Source organism: Myotis daubentonii, chromosome 14 (genome assembly GCF_963259705.1).
Source record: "Myotis daubentonii chromosome 14, mMyoDau2.1, whole genome shotgun sequence".
In the NCBI taxonomy this organism is placed as follows: Eukaryota; Metazoa; Chordata; class Mammalia; order Chiroptera; family Vespertilionidae; genus Myotis; species Myotis daubentonii.
Genome location: NC_081853.1, coordinates 41,379,082 through 41,401,835, shown reverse-complemented (window position 1 = coordinate 41,401,835; position 22,754 = coordinate 41,379,082). Strand labels below are relative to the sequence as shown.

General features: G+C 40.7%; 1 protein-coding gene across 6 annotated transcripts in view; it reads left to right on the top strand.

The window, feature by feature from the left end:
* THRB (thyroid hormone receptor beta) overlaps nucleotides 1–22,754 on the top strand; it is a 283,184-nt gene that overhangs the window by 209,671 nt on the left and 50,759 nt on the right. The window contains exon 1 of one of the 6 annotated variants that reach the window (XM_059664085.1): nucleotides 10,890–10,924. The exons of the other annotated variants lie outside the window; for them this stretch is intronic. Within the exon in view, the coding sequence (XP_059520068.1) occupies nucleotides 10,906–10,924 (19 nt within the window). The 5' untranslated portion in view covers nucleotides 10,890–10,905. Of the gene's footprint in view, nucleotides 1–10,889; nucleotides 10,925–22,754 lie in introns of those variants that run through there. 6 annotated transcript variants of the gene reach the window in all.

The following is a 22,754-nucleotide window of genomic DNA, read 5'->3' as shown; positions in this document are numbered from 1 at the left end:
AACAAGTGTTATTAAATGCAAGTGCATCCCAGGAATACATCTCTACAAATATGCTCTCATCTTCAGAAACTATGAGATGTGTCATCACCACAGACATGATGGGGAGGAAATGAGAACTCACTGTCAAAGGCTAGTTTTTAGCCATCCTAGGATCACTCTCGCCACTGAGTACACTCTTTACATTCACTCAGATCAATGTAATAAATAGCTCTTCACACTTACAGACCAGAGTTCAGGCATCTTCCCCAGAGTGGGCTGTCTGTTCCATTCAGCAGTAGAATCAGAATGGAATATGATTCAACCACATAAGATAAAGTGAGCTAGAAACTCTTAGCAAGGGACAGAGGAACAACAATATGACCCCTGAGGGACATAAGATTGCAAAAGCACGACTTATTTGTGCAACACATAGCGTAGGGTTTGCAAACCCAAAGCCCCAGGGACCAGGCAGATATGCCAAGGCCTGACACAGATTGGGTGTATAAACAAAACTCTTCCCTCTGAAGAGAAGCCAGCCCTCCACTCTAGGCAATCACTGACAAGCAGAGATGAAGCCCTGTGTGTCCAGAGATGTTGACTTTTCAAAAGTTAAAATCCAGGTTTTAAATAAAATACCCCCAATTGTAAATGTAAGCAATAAATGTATAAAAATATTAAAAACTCATGGGCCCATCAAAATGTCTGCTGACTGGAATCAACCGTGGGCTGTCAGTTTACAACCTCTGCAACCAACTTGCAGCCCAGCACCAGGCCATGGCTGTCCTTTCGGTTACTATGATAGGAGGGCAGTACCCATAGACTTCTGTGTGTCATGGGTACACCCTCACTTTTGATAATCTATTTATGTCACCTCCCCACCCAGTGACAAACTAAATGGACAGGACAATTCTTCCCAGAATTCATGCCCCAGTAGCACTGAGAAGTTGAAGCAACTGAAAGTTGCTGCTCAGCTTCTGGAAGTTTACAAGCCTTATGCAATGACCATTACATTCTATCTCCCAGCATCACTGCCCTGCCTCTACCCATCTACACTTGTGTTCCTGGTGCAACAAGATAGAATGTCAGAATGCTTCACACCCATATGAAGTGAGGGTCTCAGAATCACCTTCTCGCCTCATTTCTCATAAACAGCCATCACAATGTACCTACTCCCATTTCTATTCCATTGACAACCTGGCCAATCCTCTTCCCCACTTAAATTTCACACTTTCTATGTCATAAACCAGCTCATTCAGTGGGAAATTTGTGTAGATCAAGCTTAGCTAAGCCTCCATGTGTTTGCTGCTCTGAGTGGGAATCTCAACCAGGAGTGGTGGCCTAAGTCTTTGCAGCCACAGGCATGTGTGAGCACACAGGCGCCGAGAGCAGTACTGAAAACCAAGAGAAAGTGCCCCTCTGATCAAGGACAGTGTGGGATCAAGTTCGACACATGGTGACTCTCTACCCCTTGATAATCTGCCCCCTCCCCTGAAAAAGCCTCCAAAGATATGATCTCAAAGAACGCACCCTCCTAAGACATGAACATAGTAAAACTTGGTGTAAAAGTGGGTGATCCAATGGTTTTTGTTTGCTTTGAGGTTGGTTCTAGATAGAATGTGGTACTGAACATCTATCCTAGATTCTTATAGAGCAGGGGTCGGCAACTTTTTTTTAAGGGCCAGATAGTAGATATATCTGGCTTTACACACTTGGCCATTCTGCCATTGTAGCATGGAAAGCCGTGGACTATGTATAAACAAATGGGCTTGTCTGTGTCTCAATAAAACTTTACTTACAAAACAGGTAGCAAACCAGCTTTGGCCCAAGGATTAGAGTTTGCTGACCCCTGTTCTAGAGTCCAAGATAGTCCAAAACATCTTACTGTTGAGCAGAACCTCCAAGACCAAGCCAGCTGATCTCCAGGACTGAGCTAGGACTCTGGGCCGGCTCCAGAACAATTCTGGACGAAGCCTGCTTTCAGCCAGTCTTGTGGAAGCCGAATGCTTTCCTTGCAGGCTGAGTTGAAACCCAGCTGCCTCCCAGTGAGCTTTTGCTTTCCATCTTTGCTTCTTAGAGTAGAAACTAACAGTAGTTCTATTTTCAAGAGGAATCTACTCCATACACACATATGCCCAGTATGTTAATGGATTCAGCTGAGAAAATTATCACTTCAGACTCCTTTGTTTGTAGAGGAAGTAAAAAATGTGCCTCTTCTCTCTCTTTTGCTGTGGTCTTGTACTACATGTTTATTTTTAAAACCTAAGGGGAGACCATAATAGAGTTGTAACGTGTCGCAACTAAGCCCTTGCTTTAGGAGCATAATTTAAAGGGCAAATATGCATAATTTCTTCTTTGAAAAACGTAATAGGTAATATTATTGTTATGCAGTATAGAAAACCAATTAACCTTTAAGAAGAGAAAACCATTATTTTACATGAACAGGAGTAAGAACATTGAATCTCTTTTCCTAAAACTAAGAAGACCAGCATTTTTGAATAAAAAAGCCACCTCAGACACGCTGCTTATTAAAGTTATATTTTGTATAAACGCAAATGGAAAATTATTTTCTGGGGTTACTTAATATCAGCTATGATGGAATTAGATCATGCCAAAATTTTCTTACTGCTTTCTTAAACTAATTTGAAATTAGGACTGTGTGAAATAACTCATTGAAAATACTGATTTATAAAGAAGAAAGTAAGAAAGTGCCTTAATATAGTTTATTAATCTAGAATTAAGTGCTGCTTCCTAGATAATCTGAGGGGAATTCTACTAACATTTATGACATTATAATGAGCTCTACTTTGCATAAAACCATGATTCAGAGCATAAAGGAGTTTGTCCTAAAATGTTAAATAGCAAAGTTTGAGGCTTTTGGCCGTGGTTGGAAAGGAAACTAAGAACTCAGACTCCTAAAGGCCAGAAACAAGGATCTATTATGTTGGCACTGAACCTGGCTTCATGAAATTAATATATGATACAAAGTTGAGCCCTGTTGTGATGTTGTCTTTTTCTCCTCAGGGCATTACTGTTGAGTGCACTCCAGGTCTAGGAGAGGGGTGTTTGCAAGGATGTGACAGGAGCTTTCTCTGTTGTTGCCCATGTGCTTTCATGGTCATCTTCAGAGTGTTTGCTTCCTTGTTGGGATGGAGACATGAGTTAAGGAAAATGGAGAATTGCAAAGATGTTTTTTTAAAACTTGCATCTCCCATTATTCCTTTAGGTTAAATATTTTCATGTTTATTGCCCACTTGCATTTCATCTGCAACTCAGTTGTTCACATTTATTGTCCAGTTCCCCTTTGTGGATATTATGTTTTTCTATTATATGTTGGAGTCATTTATTATATACTAGGGGCCCAGCGCACAAAATCGTGCAAGACCCAGACCCGCTGTGCTGGCAGGACCCCAGGCCTCACCGTGTGGAGCTGCAGGACCCCCGGCCTTACCTTGCGGAGCCGTGGTACCTGCCTCCCCGCCATGCACGCAGGTTCAAGTCCCCACCCACCTACACGCACCTCGCCACGCATGCCGCCCCACCCATCCGCGTGCGCCTGCTGCGCACACAGCCTCCTGGTGATCAGTAGTTACAGCATGAGGGCATCACAACCACATAGGCTTTTATTAGTATAGATTAAGGATAGTAACTAAGCAAGTTACCTAATCCATCTAGAGCAGTGATGGCGAACCTTTTGAGCTCGGCGTGTCAGCATTTTGAAAAACCCTAACTTAACTCTGGTGCCGTGTCACATACAGAAATTTTTTGATATTTGCAACCATAGTAAAACAAAGACTTATATTTTTGATATTTATTTTATATATTTAAATGCCATTTAACAAAGAAAAATCAACCAAAAAAATGAGTTTGCGTGTCACCTCTGACACACGTGTCATAGGTTCACCATCACTGATCTAGATTTTGAAATCCTTATCAATTAAAGGAGAAAATTAAGGCTATTTCATCTTTAGCTCTCCTTCCACTTACTTTTAAGATTAGATTATTTATACTTAACATTTGAAGGCTTATAAATCACACTTTCATAAAGTAAGACATGGGCGCGTTGATGGTTGATGTAAAGCAAGCATGTCAAACTTGCGGCCAGTGGGCCACATGCCTCATTTATTTGGCCTTTGAGTGTTAGCCTCTGAGTTTGACATGCTTGGTGTAAAGGAAATGGGTGCCCTGGAGCAAGGTCATTTGTGTTTTAAGACTATCCTACTGGACAAATTTTTCAGAGGCAAACAAAACATCTAATTTGGCGAAACTCAGTATCTTATTGTAAAGCCCATGTCATTTTTCAAAGGTGACCCTCGAAGTGTTCCTTGGGCTTTTCAGCTGCTCCCTAATGACCGTACCATTCCTTCAGAAAGAGAATCACAGTTACACTCATGTCCTGCAACCTAAGTACAATGTCTTTCCGTGGGATCAAAAAGTTGTTGGCAGCAAAATAATGACACCCTCAACTATAACATATCATGTTAGCAGCATACATGTCGTTAACATTTCCCATTGTCAATAAATGCCACAAACAATTGCGTTCGTGGCTACTGAGTCATCGTACAATGAGACAGTCCCTAATCGCTAAGCTTTTTTTTTTTTAATATATTTTATTGATTTTTCACAGAGAGGAAGGGAGAGGGGATAGAGAGTTAGAAACATCAATGAGAGAGAAACATCGATCAGCTGCCTCCTGCACACCTCCTACTGGGGATGTGCCCGCAACCAAGGTACATGCCCTTGGCCGGAATCGAACCTGGGACCCTTGAGTCCCCAGGCCGACGCTCTATCCACTGAGCCAAACGGGTTAGGGCCGCTAAGCTTTTAATATAATGCTATGTCAGTACTGTTATAACCAACTGCATTGTGCATCACATTGCACCTCTGATTATTTCCTCAGGATCACATTCTACTAAGTAAAATGCTGGCTCTTGGGGCATGAACACCTCTATAAGCCTTTTCTGTTGCTGAATTGCACCAGATCCTTGGCCAGCTGAGGGACCCATCATATTCTCTCCAACTTTGGATTTGCTTTTGGTAGTTTATTTTTGAGGAGGGTATTTATTAGGCAAAATTTTAGCACACTTTTTAAAACTTACATTTTTCTTACTTATAATGAATTTGACTACACATGCAAACATTGAGTGGCCACTTAAAGGTCTTCATTTGTAACTTACCTGTCCATCTAACTAATCTATTGTGCCATTTGCCTTTTTCTTGTCATTTGTATATTAAGAAATTAATTCATTATCTATCAAATATTACAAATACTTTTCACATTTTAGTATTTGCCTCTGCTTTTTGCTTATGGTAATATTTGACCTTTTAAATCTTTTCTTCTTTTGCAGTAATTCCTTAATAACAGAAAGGTTGCAAGATTAATTCAAATAATTCCCAGCTATCCTTTACCCAGAGCCCTCGAATGTTAACATTTTATCACATTTGCTTAATTCTTTTCCTCTCTCTTTCTATTTCATAATTACATAAAGCCTCCCAGTCCTGGGGTAACATGGGAAAGGAAGCAATTATGTTTATCTATTACATAATTTTTATTTTGAACCACTTACTAATAAGTTGTAAACATGATAGCATGGCATTCTTTGACATACAAAGCTTTTAGTTTGTATATAGTGAGCTCTATAGAGGTGTCATTCTATGATCTATGTCTTTGTTATCAAGCTTATAAATGTGTTCTTATAAGTACAGAGGAACAGAATTCAGTGGGTTTTTTATAAAGAGTTAAGATTTCTATTTCAGTATGTAGTTCTTTTTTATTAAACACAGGAATGACTAGTTAAAGTCAGAGATTTTCTCAACAAACACAATCTCATATTTACCTTTTATGCACCAACCATCCACCCACAGTACCCAGTCCTAGCCTTTGGGGACAGGGAAGGCAAACCCTGGAAATTCTTCTGTCCCTTCTCCCAAAGTCAGGACAGCCAAAGCCCAGGCCTTTGTACTGGTTACCCCTGTGAAGGACATAACCACCGAAGCCAGACGTGGTCTCCGCTTCCTTTCCCATGTTACCCCAGGACTGGGAGGCTTCATATTGATTGACACACTCCTGGCGTAATTATTCTGAAAGGGCATCTGGAGGCGTGTTTCAGTTTCTTCCAAATTCCTGTTTCCCCAGTTGTGGCCAAAAATAAAATGTGGCCTTCAATTCCATAGAGCCATCTATGCACAATACATATGTTGCCACAAATAGTTTTGGAGAAAGAAAACTACCAAGTTGCCCAAATAGCTAGCTTGTCGGTGGAGCCAATGACAAAAAGGATCTTTGATTCTATGTCTTGGGTAGTTAACCCCACGAAGCAGCTCCCTCCTCAGCATGGTGTCACGTCTTTAAAAAATAATCTTAATACTCTCAACAATAAAAATAAATTAATGTTTAAAAATCTCACTGCAAGGAGGCTAGAAAGGAAACATCAGTCTTCCCTGGAAATGCCTTGAGGGCAGAAGCAAGGCTGCTACACACATCACACTGAAAATCTTTAAATTCCTCCTCCGACATCTCTCCCACGGATCACTCCTCATGGTAACTGCTGAAACCTCATGTAATCTTCTCCCCCTCATCCCAAAGGCTAAAAATCCTTGTGTGTTGATGCTGCACACACTGCTTCCCTCCCCCTCCAGTTTGGATCCTCCCTGCTCTCACCTGGTAGCCCCAGCTGCTCATATCCTTGAAGATTATAGCACCTTCTCCCCACCGCTCCCATTACATCCCTTTTTATTTTCATTTTAATTTCTAGTTTTTCAATTACACTCTACTTTCAATATTATAATTATTTGGTATTAGTTTCAGGTGTACAACAGAGAGGTTAGACAATCATATGCTGTACAAAGTGATCCCCTCCACTATTTCTAGTACCAGCCTGGCACCACACATAGTTATCATAATGTTATTGACTACAGTCTCTATGCTGTTTATTACATCCCTGGGACTATTTGTAACTACCAATTTGTTCTTCTAAATCCCTTCACCTCCTTCTCCAAGTCCCCCAACCCTTTTAAGACCCCACTCAGCAAATAAACAGAATTTCTCCTCCAAGGAATACACCTTAGAAAGCAAGGCAAGGGAAAACCATAAATGTTTATAATTTTTACATATTTTCTCTTGTCACCCACAAATGGGTAGAAGAGGGGGAAAGTCACTCTGTGGTGTCCAGTATGGGGAAGGGAGGAGACCAGCACCTCAGTTCAAGATTTTCTCCAGTTTCTACCATAACAAGGAGGAAATAAAGGAAACCGAGAATTTCTGCACAGCTAATATATAGCCCTTCTTTTTAAACACAAAAGCAAAAAGAACAGAAAACAGAAGGAACAGTGACCGTTTATATAATATGAGTGAGTATAGAATCAGACCTTGTCATATAGTCTTCCTAAAGAAAACTTGCCTCCTACAATCTGATTGTCTCTGTTCTCCCATCCCTCCCCGGTCTCTTTAACTTCCTGAAGTTCTCCTGAGAGAGACACTGTTAATGAAAAGACTAAGTTAATGAAATCCTACCAAATCCACCCAGATTAGTAAAAATCTTCTCTCAAAACTCCCGAGGCCTCTAAGACAATTAGTTGTAGAAGAACTTCACTTTCCAAACTTGAGCTGCAGCCACATGACCAGGAAGTTGAAATGTTAAGAGAACAAGGCTTTATAGGGTGAAATATGGAAGCAGAAGAGTTGTGGGGAGGAAATGATTTCTTTACCAACAACTCCTGAGTTCTTCCAAGAAGCCACTCTTCACAATCTTTGGCTTCTCCTAATCTCCTGTTCCCCACCCCACCTCAGTTGTCACCACCATCATCATCATTACTACTACCGTCATCATCACTGACCACCATTATCACACCATCACCATTCCGATGAACTGCTTCAAGCCTGTTGTCACCAAGAATTGCCCAGCACATCTCTCCCCCAACTTCTAACACAAATAACAACCTTAACCTACCAGGGTTCTGTCAGGACCTATCATCCTCTCTAATCTCCCACATGCCACTAAAGTCCATAGCAGTTGTACATATGTAGGTGCAAGGTCCTTCAAAAGGATTGAAAATAATTTTTCCCAACAAAAATGTAGTCCCTGAAGAACATGTTATTTTGTTTGCAGTGAGCCAAGAGTTATTTTTCTATGCCACCGCCACCCGTCCCCACCCCAAACTGGAAAGTCCCGGGCCCCTATTTTATCCCTCTTGGCTTTTTTCCCCAGTCTTTTTTCCCACATTCTTGCTCTAGAATTTGGCTGTGCTGTAGAAGGGACACTACTGTGCAAGTCCAACCCCCAAGCTGGTAGAGTGCAGATGCATTTGTTTTGATGCTAACGCTGAGCTGAGAGTCGTTTTCTCCAATCCTCACATTTTACACATCAGCAGGCAAAAGCCAGTGTAGTGAAGTCACATGCCCAAGGTCACCACGGAGGACTTACGTGTTTGGACCATCAGCTCCCCCTGCAGCTGCCAATAAAAAGAACATTTCAAAAACCACTGGTTTCCCATCATTAGATTCCATTCTACTCATATAACATCAAATTGTGGTTCTCATCTTTCTGCCAAGACCCTCTTGTTATTCCCCACCAACACCACCTCCCTTGAATCCTGTGGTTTCAAACATTTACCTGCCAAACTGCATTTTTTAATAGAATTCATTGCCTATTTTTAGTAATCAAGAACAAACATAATTTGATATATTTGATGAGCAGGATGAAATGACCAATGTTCCCATACTGCACAGATATATGGAAAAATTGCTGTAGATATATATATGTATTTTTTAAATCAGAAGGCATAAGATTTTTCATGAAAGTGGCATAGGTTGCCTCATATCATTGTACTAGAGGCCCGGTGCATGAATTCATGCAAGGGTGGGTTCCCTCAGCCTGGCCAGCCATCAGGTTGATCGGGACCAGCCAGGGGGAGGGACCGTGGGACGTTGGCTGTGGGAGCACACTGACCACCAAGAGGCAGCTTCTGCATTGAGCGTCTGACCTCTGATGGTCAGTGCGCATCATAGCAACCGGTCGTTCAGTTGTAACAGTCACTTAGCTTTTATATAGAGAGATAATTTCTCTTGGGCCTTTTCAAACTTTATAAATTGCTTATAGTTTTCCTCAGTACTACTTTTATGGACCTCAAGTTAAGAGCTATTTGAATGAGTAAATTCTGTATTCTAATTTTCTCAACTCTAAGTAGGAATTATACTCCTATAATATTTAGCTAAATAGAACTATAAATGAAGCCGTCACAATTCCAATTACTACTGGCACTGCCTTTAATCAAAAACGTCTTTCAGTATTATTATAAAATCGTTCTTCAAAAATGATGTCTATGTAAGTGAATATAAAATAGCCTATCATACTCAATGCATAATGAAAATATTCATGAGAATTTCAATCATTTGATACTGTGCACCAAATTAGATCAAGAAATCATTGACATAAATCAGAACATTAGTAAATTCTTTGAGTGTTTTTTCAACAGAAAATTCTAATTAGATTTAACATTAGTGCATCTACAATATTGGATTCTAGGCGATTTTCAGCTGGTGATTTTTTAAACATGCAATACCTGACTATTTAGTCAGGGGCACTGATCTCTTTTCCCTTAGATTGTCAAATTAAAAAATGACAACAGCCAATACAACAGTAGCTGTCCGGTGTGAATGAATCAAAATTACACCTATTTTTTTTGTCAGATTGGCAAAGATATATTTTCTTTTTTGGTATGCAGCAGAATTTTAGTAATTAGTTTATGTGTGCCATTAGATAAGAAAGGTTGAAAATCACTGTCTAGGGAAATAGCAGAGATAAAAAAGAAAAAAAGCACAGAGTCTAGATGAGTAAGTAATATGGTACAGTCATTGTCACTAGCAAGCACTCAATAAACGTGAGTGCTCTCTTTTTTATATATTTGTATTGATTTCAGAGAGAAAGGGAGAAGGAGAGAGAGAGATAGAAACATCAATGATGACAGAATCATCGATGGGCTGCCTCCTGCATGCCCCCACTAGGAACCAAACCCACAACCCGGGCACGTGCCCTCGACTGGAATCAAACCTGGGACTCCTCAGTCCACAGGCCAATGCTCTATCCACTGAGCCAAACGAGCCAGGGCTAAATGTGAGTGCTCTTGCTTCTTCAATACACAATCTGAAAATTTGATATTTTTTTTGGCCCTGTGCATCTAAGCTATGAAGACAAGTTTGTCCCAGAAATCCTTGATAGAATAATTTATGGAATAATGATATGTCTGAGAGACTGAAAGGTCAAGTAGAAAATGTCTCAGTTGTTCCTATTGTTTGGGATTGAATTGACAGGGTGAGAATTCTGTGAGTCATGTTTAATGTGCAAGGTCTTAAATCATAATGATTTGAGCTACAAACAAATACTGGTTCGGTTCCAACAAAAGTAAACAGAGAAACATCAAAGCTGAAAGCCCTCTGTGGGGTTGGTGGCCTTTACATTGTAAAGCATCCGTTGCAAATCAGAGGAAGGTCTTCAGAGGTGGTACATGGGTCGCTGGGACCAGCGGGCAGGAAGGCTGCAGTGGCTCCTCCTGCTTGCTGACCGGTCAGGAAGAGCGTGCAGACCTCTCACAAGAAGCAAGAGGACAGTATCTGCATCCCCCGCATTGCTGAGGCCTCGCTCTTCTGGCCAAGGCTCTCCCCCACCGGGGGTGGGGGGGTGGGGGGGGGGGGACCCTCACCTCTCTATGGCCCTCCTTGACTCCTTGTCTCTCAGCTCTTGTTTTATTGCGTCCTATGATTTCTAAATAGGACAGAGCAGCTTTCTATTTGTTTTGTTTGAAAGCCTGCCTATTTTTTTACTCCCTTGTTTCATCCTTTCTATGAGGCTCTGTTTTATTTCTCTTATTTGCTTTTATGTCTTTCTTTTAAGTGCAGGATGGCATGGGTGCCAGGAAAATGATGAGGACAATATGCCTCTGAACCAGGAAGGTATATATCATCTTCACTCTAGTTATCTCTGCACCAGCCATTTTTAATGCCCCCAAACCATATCTGCATTGCTGACCCCTTAAAATGCAATGGAGGGGCCCAGGGCACAGGCCTGTGGTTAGGTCCACCTAAGGTCCAGTGTGGCTCCCCCTCTTCAGCTGTGACCTTGGGTAGTTGCTTTTCCTTTCTTAATACTCGGTTTCTCCATCTGTGAAATGGAGGTGATCATTTTTTATTTCAATATTAGTGTAAGGGTCAAAAGAAATAACGTAATGTGCTCAACACCGTGGCTGAAACATTGCTAGCCTCAAGTAATAAATGGTAGATGCCATCATCAACCACCACCATCTCCTCAGTATCTCCAGGCCAAATGCACCATCCCTGCCAGAAAAGCTGAAGGAGACAAAAGCAGCTGTCCTGTTACCTTACTTCAAATACATTAGAGGATGGATTTGATGCATTCCATAACCACTTTGAATCAGAGACCCCAAGAAACTCAGTCACCTCACAATTTTGCCTAAGGCTGGTTTCCTCAACTTCAGCACTATTGACATTTGGGGATGGACACGTCTTTGTTGTGGGGGCTAGCCTGTGCATTGTAAGATATTTAGCAGCATCCCTGGCCTCTACCCACTAGATGTCAGTAGGGCACACACATACAATCAAGTTATGACTGCCAAAAATGTCTCCGGACACTTCCAACTGTCCCCAGGAAGGCAGAAAACCTGGCTGAGGACTGCCAGCCTAGGACAGCCCCATAGGCACTTATGATAACTACAGTCTCTGTATCTCCTTTTGAATCAATATATGGATCCACCAAATAACCCTCATACAGAGGTGACATATAGGAAGCCCCTGCCTCACTTTGACAGTGTCCTTCCTCCACCCCCCCCCCTTTTCTCATCTTTCCAAGTAAATGTAACCCTAGAATTGAGGCTGTGGTAAATGAGGCAGTCCCAGGGAGTACACTGCCCATTCTGCTTAGGGTAGCAAGCTTGGATCATTTCGTGACACTTGCCACTTTACTTGCCATATCATTCTAAATAAACATAGCAATGAGAACATGTATTTAGGTTGAGGAGCACTTTGGTACCACCATTTCAGTAGCTCAGTTTGCTCTGCAAAGCTGTCATCTGTAGACATATGGCAGACAAACAGGATAATTGCTAATAGCCCAATACTTTTCATTCTTTTGGTTACTATTTGGTCAGAAAATAGGCCAGACTTCCATAAAGCTGTAAATGTTTGTATCTTAAGCTGTGACCTTTCTTGTTTTTCCCTAAAACATCATGCCTTTCAAGTTCTCAGCATCAATGTTCTCAGACACTAAAGTTTTATGGTCGAAATCAGGCAAATCATTTGGACATAATGTCCTTCCTACATTTCTAAATAAACATGCCCTTTGACTCCATTCTTTTGGAGGAGAGATTTTGCTTTCTGAAGCCAAGTTTCCTGAGGAAATAGATGAATCTCTCTCAAAGCAATATTTGTGCTAAGAGAAGGTCCATCATAATTTCCATAGGATTTCCCATCAGGGCAGCTTGGCCCATCTTGAGGAACCTCCAGGCACAGCTCTGCCTTTTAACGAGCTTTGTGACTTGTGAGGAAATTATTTATTTCTCTGGGCAATTGTCTCGCCTGTAGAATGTAGTATAGTGGTTATGAAAACAGCTTCCTATTCACTGCCTATAACTTTGGGCAACATCTTCAGCTCTCTCAGCTAAAGTTTCCTCACCTGTGAAATGAGCTGACAATACCTTCTTCACAACCATTGTTGTAATGAGTAAAATAGTATGCATCCTGCCTTGCACATAGTAGGCCTTCTACACGGGTTAGCTGTCACTATCATAAACTCAAAATGAAATCATCCCTTTGTCAGTTCTAAATTATTTATTGTCCTTTTAACCTTTCAGATGAGCATCTAGAACACAAATCAATTCTTTATTAGCTTGGATGTTGTAATTATTTGCTTATTTTTGCCTTTTTTATAAGTTCTTTGGTCGCTTGGAGGCAGAGCCCATACCACCATAAATATTAACTTTTAAAAAAATATTTTTTTATTGACTCAGAGAGGAATGGAGAGGGAGAAAGAGACAGAACCATCAATGATGAGGGAGAATCACCGATTGGCAGCCTTCTGCATGCCCAACACTGGGGATCAAGCCCAAACCCAGGCATGTGCACCGACAGGGAAGCAAACCGAACTGTGACCTCCTGATTCACAGGTCAATGCTCAACCACTGAGCCACACTGGCTAGGCAACGTTAACTCTTTGAAAAATCCTCACTGGGAAACAGAATCACTCCGTGCACAGCTGTCTCTTGTTTGATAAATTTACTGGAAGAAAAGACATTTTAATTAGAAAAACAGCTCTTAGTGTTTGAGGTATAGAGTGAAAATGTCAGAATTTGAACAGTGTTGAGATGGAGCAATAAATCCTTGTGGTCTACCTAAAACCATATTTTTTCAGTTAAAAGATCATGGGACAAAGAATCAAAAGACCCATCTCAGCTCTTCCTCTGTCTGGGTGACTTTGAGTAAGAAAGTGACCACTCTGAGCTTTAGTTTCTTTATTTTAAACCTCTCATTATATATTCTAGTCCATAGAATTTAGTTATTTTGCCTGTGAGGATCATCTAAGTCATTTGGTGTTGACTTCCTATTAGCAGCTAAAGGGCTGATGTGGTTGGCTAGACCTCCTTGAGTTCAGATCCTGACTTTATCATTTAGTCACTGTGTGACCTTGGGCAAGTTGTTTAACCTCTCTGTGCCCCAGTTTCCTCATCTAAAAATAAATGAGGGTAATATTTCTACTTCACAGAGTTTTTGTGAAGATTGAATTTAAAGTGTTCAGAATGGGTGCCTGGCATATAGGAAGCATACATTAAATATTACCTATTTGTTTATTATTTCATTGGCTGTCTCCATGGAGGAAAATCTTAAAAAGATAAAATTCTAATCAGATTTCTTGGTGTTTGGGATTTTTCCATTTAATGAACCAAATTTATCAGCTAATCACTTGGGAAATAAAGACATTAAATACCCATCATCCTCACTTCCCTAACCTGCAATCCATCAAACACTACTTTCCCCTTTGATTCCTGAATGGGAAAAATCTTCTCTGTGTATAGTAAATATTTTCAATTGGGTAACCTCACATGTTTAACAAATTCTATCTACTTTAAATGGAGACTGTGTCCGTAGCACAGTGCCTCAAACATCAATGTGCATGTGAATCACACGACAATCTTATTAAATTGCAGATTTTGACTCATCAATTCTGTGGCCAGAATCCCGCATTTCTAACAAGCTCCCAGGTGATACAAATGCTGCAGATTCTCAACTACACTTCCAGTAACCAGGGCTTGGAAACTCATGAGCCATTTGAGGATGGAGGGCACAAGGTGGCACACCTGGCCCTCGATGGGGGCAAGCAGGTTGGAGAGAGGCAGGCCTTTGGGGAACCATTGCCAGACACCCCTCTCCAGCCCCAGGCTCATCAGCTCTACTTTAAGTAACTGAAAAGTTAAAAAAAAAAAAAAAAAGGTATGAAAAGGACAATAGAAATCCCACTTACTTCTCTTGATTCTCCTGAACTGTAAAAACATCATAGAATAGATGGCACCAAGCAGTGTGGCCCTCCTGCAATGCTAAATTCTCTTCCACAAGACAGGCAGGTGGGAAACAATTGAATCCTCCACACCATTTCTGCTACTGGGACAGGAACTCTGAGGTACAGATGCTGCTAAGCCAGATCCTCCAGTGGAGCATACCATCTCCAGGGGCTGTCATACCACTAGGGCCCACTTCATGAAGCGTGGGTTTGATGGATTTAGCAATATTCTAAGGGCCTGAAAAAAAGCCCGGAAGCGCCTTCTCCCAAGGAGTCCTGGCCTATCTCAAAGCTTACCTGCTGAAGGGCAGAGTGAGGAGGTGCGCATGCGGTGGCAGCATTTCTGTTCCTGAATGAAAGGAAAAAGCAAACCTTTCCAGATTGAAGTGTGTCCTGCCTAAATGAATTCTTCATAGTTACTTATATGCACAAAAATATATCAATGGAAAATGGTAGTGAAGGGGAATCTGTAGACTTTGACACCAGTGTATATTTTTGTCCATGTTGTTAATCCCTGGGTGTGACGGAAAGAATATGTGTGCTTTGCAGCCAAGTAAGGAGACTCCCTGCAGTGGTTCTCAACCTTCTGGCCCTTAAAATACAGTTCCTCATGTTGTGACCCAACCATAAAATTATTTTCATTTCTACTTCATAACAGTAATTTTGCTACTGTTATGAATCGTAATGTAAATATCTGATATGCAGGATGGTCTTAGGCGACCCCTGTGAAAGGATCGTTCGACCCACAGGTTGAGAACCGCTGCTTTAGATTGTGATGTATAATATTGACCTGCTCATCGAAGAGTCACACTATGTCTTTCCATTTCAGAAATTGTACATCTCAAAGTGTATTCTTTTTCCACAAATTATGCCCCAGTCTGGTTTCCAAAGTTAGAAAAGATTCCCATGCATTTGCTACTTTTGGAAGGGGTATTTCAAGCTTGGGAACATAAAATGGGGTCGCTCTTATAGGCTACCTCATGTTTTGTTTTGGGCTTTGTTTTGGTTTTTGTTGTTTTGTGTTGGGTTTTTTTTGTGTGTGTTTTTTTTTCCAAAAATGTGGGTTCAGATTGGCAACAAGAATAAATATTATGATCTGAACTTTCATGCAGGAGAAATCTAATCCTGGCAGCAAACATCTGTTCCCTTTTATGTGCATTTGTGGCTCTTTAATAGGAATGTTTCTGCAACAGCTGTAGCTTTTCTAATATCCTAAATGGAATCACCCTGGCCTTTAGAGTAATTACCTCCAAGTTTGAGTCATCCGACCTGAGGCTTCTCTGATCAAATGGGTATGAATTATGGAAAACCAAGTACCCATTCCTGGGGGAGGAGTCCATTGTGCCCTCCGGAGAGCACTCGCCCAGTCTTTGGGGCTCTGGTCAGTGTTCCAGCCGCCAACGCGTTCGGATGTGGTTAAATAATTATAAGGTGTTGCCCATGAACGTGGTCACCGCCATGTTTTCATGCAGTGAAATTCCAAGTGGCATTTCCACCATGATCTTTTCACTGTGTTTCACACTAAACTTTAAAGAAAGGTTCTAAATGCACACTTGTCAAAAAAAAAAATTTTAATGGTTTTAACTTATTATCAAGAGATTATCATTGTAGCGTCTAGTTTCAGAATAATTATGTGAGGTTTCTATAGCTCTGATGATTGTTTTTCATCTGGATGGTGATTGCCTAATGGAATAGACAGGAAAACTGGAGAAGTTGGAGCAGCCAGATAAGGAAAAGATTTGTTTCTCTCTTAGCAGCGCCCAGATCTCAAGCACTTAATGGACTGAGAAACGCTGCCAATGAAACAAGAGAAACCCTCCGCGATAGCAAATGTAAATTCAGCTGCACACAGGGCCAGAGAAGGCCAGCCTCAGCAAGAGGGAAAGTTAATAGGCAGGTGCCCAGTAAAAGAAAGACAAAACCATATAGCAATGGAAAACAGCCTACCCGAACAAAGAGGCTAATTTTGCAAGACTGTGCCTACAAGAAAATATTTCTGAGGACACAGTTCATGCAACCAGACAGCGGCTGACCAAGGGCCTCAGCAGGTCCGGGTTTATCAGGTCTCTGAAGTAAAACAGCAGAGTCGATCTCCAGAGGTATACACTCCTATTGGAATGTTCGAGCACAGTACATGCTCCCCAGTATTCCGTCCATCCATCCATCCATAAATTTTCAAAGAAAACCTAAATAAAGGGGTAGCATTTTCTTGTCAAACCACAGCATCCAGTTTCTTTAGGGACCTCTGCTGCAGATCTTGACATAGTCACAGGCACATAGCACTTGGGAAGAGGGGAAGTGAAGAAAGAGACGATTTGCGGAAACAGTATGGGACCAAGAGAAGGTAATGAGCAAGGGCACTTATCTGAGAAGCTGGAGCATGGAACAAGCACAAAGAGAAGAAATATTGATTCCTATTTCCCACTGGGCTGCAAAGGGGTGGGAGAGAGATGCAGAGGGCTGCCAAGTTTAATTAAATTCCACTCAAGGCAGTGAGCATTCATTAATGGACCAGTCCCCATGCTACATGCTGGGGTACATAGCTAAACAAGCCATGGTCTCAGCTATTAAGGAGCTCACAAACTTAAAACAGGTGAACTAGTAATTACAGTACTGGGGTATATTGTAACACACTCTAAATAGAAACATGGGAATCACCTGTTAACATCTCTCCACCCTTGTTTTCTCATTGGTTAAAATGACAGACACACTACCTATTTCTTGGCATTGTTATGTGAGTGCCTATAGCTGTGGGAATTGAGAGACAGATTAAGTTAATTGGAGTCCAGTAATGGGGGAGAGGGGAGGTGTGGATACTGTTATCATAAAAAACATTCAAACCTGTTAATAATTTTTTGAATTTATTTGAGCCAAACTGTTGATAATTGCCGGGAAGCAATATTATCCAATATATTGGGTATAATGCTCTGGAGAATGGCAGTTTTTCATCTTGTTTTATACATTACAGTCAAAGGAGGAGACATAAGTGGGTTACGTGAAATCCGTTGGTGATAGATTAGAGGGGCAGGAGAAAGCAAAACGGGGGAAATCTCTGGGATTGGATAAAAAGTAAATGATGGACACATACTTCTACTTGCTGAGTACAGGATAGTTAACAATCAACAACTAACTCAGTAACAATGAGAGGATTTGTGGGCTCTGCCCTGGTGTGCAGGCGCATTTGGTTGTGCCCTGAGGGGTCCGGAAAAAGGGAAGTTACAAGTTACCATGACATTTCACAAGTATGTTATCTTAGATGCAAAAAGACAGTAAGTTCAGTAAAGATCTTTGTCAAGGAAGATACTTGCCTAGGACATGACTACCCACTATAAACTGCTTTTTAACTAAAGGTTTTTAATTTCAGACCATCTTTCGTGGTTACTTGAGGTCTCTTGAGCTTGCAAGACCCGCCATGCAGGCCTTTCCTGAGCTTGTCAGGGGCCCCTTTTTTTGTCCACAATACCATTGACACAATACAGGCAGGACATGGTACATCCTTGCCTTACAGAAAAGAGACAAGTATCATAGATATTCAGGAGAGAAACCCAAAGAGGGAGAACAGTTAGTTAGCCCAAAGTCACACAACCAATAAGTGGCAAAGCCAGAATTTGAACCTTGACTAGCAGAGCACTATCATACTTACTATCCTGCCTCTAAAAAGCAAAACCCTTTTCTTTTGCACTAGCAGATAAGGGAAGATAATACCACTCATAGTAGAAAATCTGCATTGCACTGATTTTAGTAGTGGTGAGTTCTTGTTACTTACCAGTAGCTTTCAGGTAAGAAAAGAGGCATAGACTCTGTGACGAGGATGTTGTTTTCTCTTTGCAAAGTTACCAGATTATTAGGGGGACAATAAATATTAATTAGGATGTTGTGCCGGGTAGACACTGTTTTACCAAAAAAATAAGGAAATTATAAATAAATGTAAATTATTATGTCATGAGGTAAAAGTAGCACATGGAGGAAGGAAGATACATGGAAAGTGTTATGGAAGTTTGGAGGGTAGATGGATGCTTTTAAGAAAGCTTAAACAAGCGAGGCCTGGAAGGTTGAGTAGGAATCCAACCTCTGTTTTCATTATTATGTTGTCTGATCCATCAAGCTGCTAAGCAAGCCAGGTATGAAGATAGTCAGGCCAGCCTTAAAGGAAATGCCCACTTCACCAAAATGCCTCTCGCACCTGCCTTGCACAGCAGGCAGGAATCCAATTTTAGACATTCATTTCTTGGGCCGTGGCCCTACACCTTCCAGGCATCCTTTCTAAAACACGACTTCTGCTGGGAGCGATGACTCCTCCCAGGTTCTCAGCCTTCACATAGTAGTATGAAGTCACTTATCAAACTCCTTTCTTTGAAAATTATGCTTAAAGAAGACTTGACTTTGGAGCAGCGGTTCTCAACCTGTGGGTCGCGACCCCTTTGGGGGTCGAACGACCCTTTCTCAGGGGTCGCCTAAGACCATCAGAAAACACATATATAATTACATATTGTTTTTGTGATTAATCACTATGCTTTAATTATGTTCAATTTGTAACAATGAAAATACATCCTGCATATCAGATATTTACATTATGATTCATAACAGTAGCAAAATTACAGTTATGAAGTAGCAACGAAAATAATTTTATGGTTGGGGGTCACCACAATATGAGGAACTGTATTAAAGGGTCACGGCATTAGGAAGGTTGAGAACCACTGCTCTAATGTATATTTTTAAAAGCTCATTTGGGCTATTCTGCAGACAATGGATTGTTGGTGGCTGAGAGTGAAAGCTAAGAGACCAGTGGTGAATACAAATGAGTAATTGGGAAAATTGAATAAGACAATAAACATACTTAACAAAGAAATTTCAAAGTACTAATCAAATGATCACTATTAATAGGCCAATGGCCACTCATCAAGTTAAGTCAAATAATGAGATGAGTCTGTTAACAGTAGGAAAAATATGAAAGAGCAGATGAAGTGCTTCTCTGAATTTTAGGTTCCTTGTCAATCAAGCAGTATACCATTATGTACTTCCTGAGGTGTTCACAACGATGAATAAGTGTCTAGCTCACTACCTGGTCCATAGTAAATGCTCAGTCAAAAATTCGTCTCCTGTTCTACATGACCCCACAGCTAAAAATAGGGTGATATGTACATAGTCTGAGAATTCAACAAGGCTAAAACGTATGGGTTGAAGTAAAAAAATTGAAATGGAAATTAGAGACATCATATTTAATAGCCTGATCCTACACAGTGATAATTCTGCATACTCCCTGAATTTGCAAAGCATTTTATATACACATTCTCCTAATATTGATGGCCTTTTCATGCAAAGTAAACACTCTTAGAATGAGTGCCTTGAAATCCCTACCTTCTCAGCTGACCCTTTCTGAACCCTTTGTCATAATCCTACTTCCTCTGCCTTGGCGCTTTTCTAGGTGACAGCTTGCTTTGGTGTCCTGAAATACTTGAATATTTTCATATAATTCTCCCTTTTTTGATGGACAGATTTATTTTCTATCATCATTAATGAAATTTCCAGAGATAGGCTGTAGGTAGTTACGTTACTGAGATTTATGCTTATTTCTCCTTCGCAAAGGAACCCTTTGGAGCAGTACTATGTCATTCAAAGGCACTAGAATTATGGCCATCTAGTGCAAATGCAGTCATTCCCATCTAAACTCCCCGAGACACAGGGGCCAATATGTAGAAGTTATTTCAGTAATAGTTCACATGTCCCCACCTTGTTATTTTCTTTGATTTTACTTATTTATTAATTTGCATCATGACTGGTTAAGTGTCTTGGTACCTAGAATATGAAGTATTAAAAGTCAGATGTTAGCTGGGATCTATTAAGAAGCAAAGGGTTGCCGAAACCAGTTTGGCTCAGTGGATAGAGCGTCGGCCTGCGGACTGAAGAGTCCCGGGTTCGATTCCGGTCAAGGGCATGTACCTGGGTTGCGGGCACATCCCCAGTGGGAGATGTGCAGGAGGCAGCTGATCGATGTTTCTCTCTCATCGATGTTTCTAACTCTCTGTCTCTCTCCCTTCCTCTCTGTAAAGAATCAATAAAATATATTAAAAAAAAAAGAAGAAGAAGCAAAGGGTTTATACTTCACCTGAGTAACAAGATACCCCCCTTTTTTAAAAAAAAAAAAAAATGTATTTCTACTACTGTGTACATTGTGTCTCTAATAATGCTCAAAACAACAGGATTTTTGAGTGAAATTTGGTTACACATATACCTGTACTCTATAAGTAATATCCAATTAACATCTGACTTTAATGCTTCACATGATCTCAAAAGAATTGATGAATTTTTTATCATAACACATTTACTCCAAGACTGTAAAACATTAGAGTTTTATAGTGAAGGACATAACTGCCTTATCCAGAACTTGCCAATAATTTGTCTTTGTACCTTAGATTTTCTTACCCCCATGGATCTCAAACTCTATTGTATCAGAATCTTCTGGAGGACTTAGTAAATATACCAATGCCCGGGCCCCATCCTACTTCAACAAGCCTGGTCTTCGTGGTCTTTCATAGCGCCATGGATGATCCTGATTCTCACCAAAGTTTGAGAATCATTGACTTAACCTTTGATATTTTAATTCCTCTAAAAATATATCTCATTGGTTTGATTCGGGGGGGAACCAGAGGATATAACCATTAGACATAGAAATAACAGAAAATTCCTGAAAACCATTATTACCAAGCAAACGTATGTGGAGGTAACTTATAGTCAACCCAATGAAAGCATACCCAATAGGCAGGATTTAAGGAGTCTGGTGTAATAGGTGCCTTCTCCCTCTTTGGGAATGTATAGGAATTGTATATGCACCCCCTCCCCCCCGCTCCTGTTTTGGGGAGGATGAAAACCAAGAATGTTTCTTAAATAAATCCCTGTAGTTTTCCCAGGACCCAACCAGAACTTCTCAGTCCCCAGGTTTCCCAGCAGTGTCCCCAACCAATAAACCTGCCAATTAAGCAACTAATATCATTATCATGAATGTAATTACAGACAGTAATTATGAGCCCGTAAATGCCTCCCACGAATAAAACCCTTTTCCCAAACCATCTCAGCCTCCTTTCTTAGGAAAATGGAAGGCAATCCTATCCCCTACCTCATCCCTAATACAGCCTCCCTTGTATAGAAAAAAAAACCGCTCTTGCTGGCCCAGGGGAAAGGCTGTACTCTAAGGAGGAATTGTCCCCTTGAGTGGAGTCCCTTTCAGCATCTCTCATCCAAGCCTGTTCACTAGCTCCCTCACTAGGGAGCAGTGATGACCCAGTTAGGCTGTATTTCTTCATTTCTGTTAAGGCAGAGATATTAATACCTAATTTTAAGAATTTCTGTAGAAAACACGAAATATTGGAGGTTTTACAAAGTAGCATGGTGACTTTTAACATTGCTTAAGCCAGATGCAATTTACTGAGAACTTAGAGAGTCCCAGAAAATAAAGTAGACATCGCAGAAACGTGCATGGGTGAGGTTTTTCATGTCTGTAGAAACAAAATGAATCTCTTTGGGCCCAGAATTAACTCTTGCATTCAGTAACTGTATACTTAGCTCATGAAAACCTCAAACCCTTATGGATAATAGGTATTTGAATGGATTCTACATAGATATGTTGAGTCTGAAATGCAATACAATCCCCCAAGATCTCAATCTGTTTCCTTTTAATGGATCATGAGCATAAGTGCCTGTAATTGCACCAGTGGTTGGCATGGTTGAGTCCGGACCATGCATTGAAGAATGCCATATAAACTCTAAGGAGAAAGGACCCATGTTTGTTTCACTGACCTCTACAATGCCAAAAGCTCTCTGTAGAGTGCATTTTCAGGGCTCTTCTCTGAATAAGAGCAAATGTTACATCCAAAAGCTATCATATTGTATGACTTTTTTTAAAAGGGATTATTGCTTACTGGACAAGGTAGAATATTTCGAGCCACAGCATTTCCATTTACTATGACAAGGAAATCATATGTATGACTTTATTGTTGTGTTTGTTCAAGGTCTTGTTCTGGAATAGAAATGGAGTGTGTGGGTACCAGGATTTTCACATAGTAACTGAAGACCCTGAAGGGTAAATGTAACTTCCAAAAGTGACTGATAGATTATACTTTCAGAGAAACCATCCTGACCAACAAACATCAACTGAAGACATGTAGTAGCTTTAGAGAGGGTGCTTTTGAAAACCTAAACTATTTTTAACCCGTGTGTTAA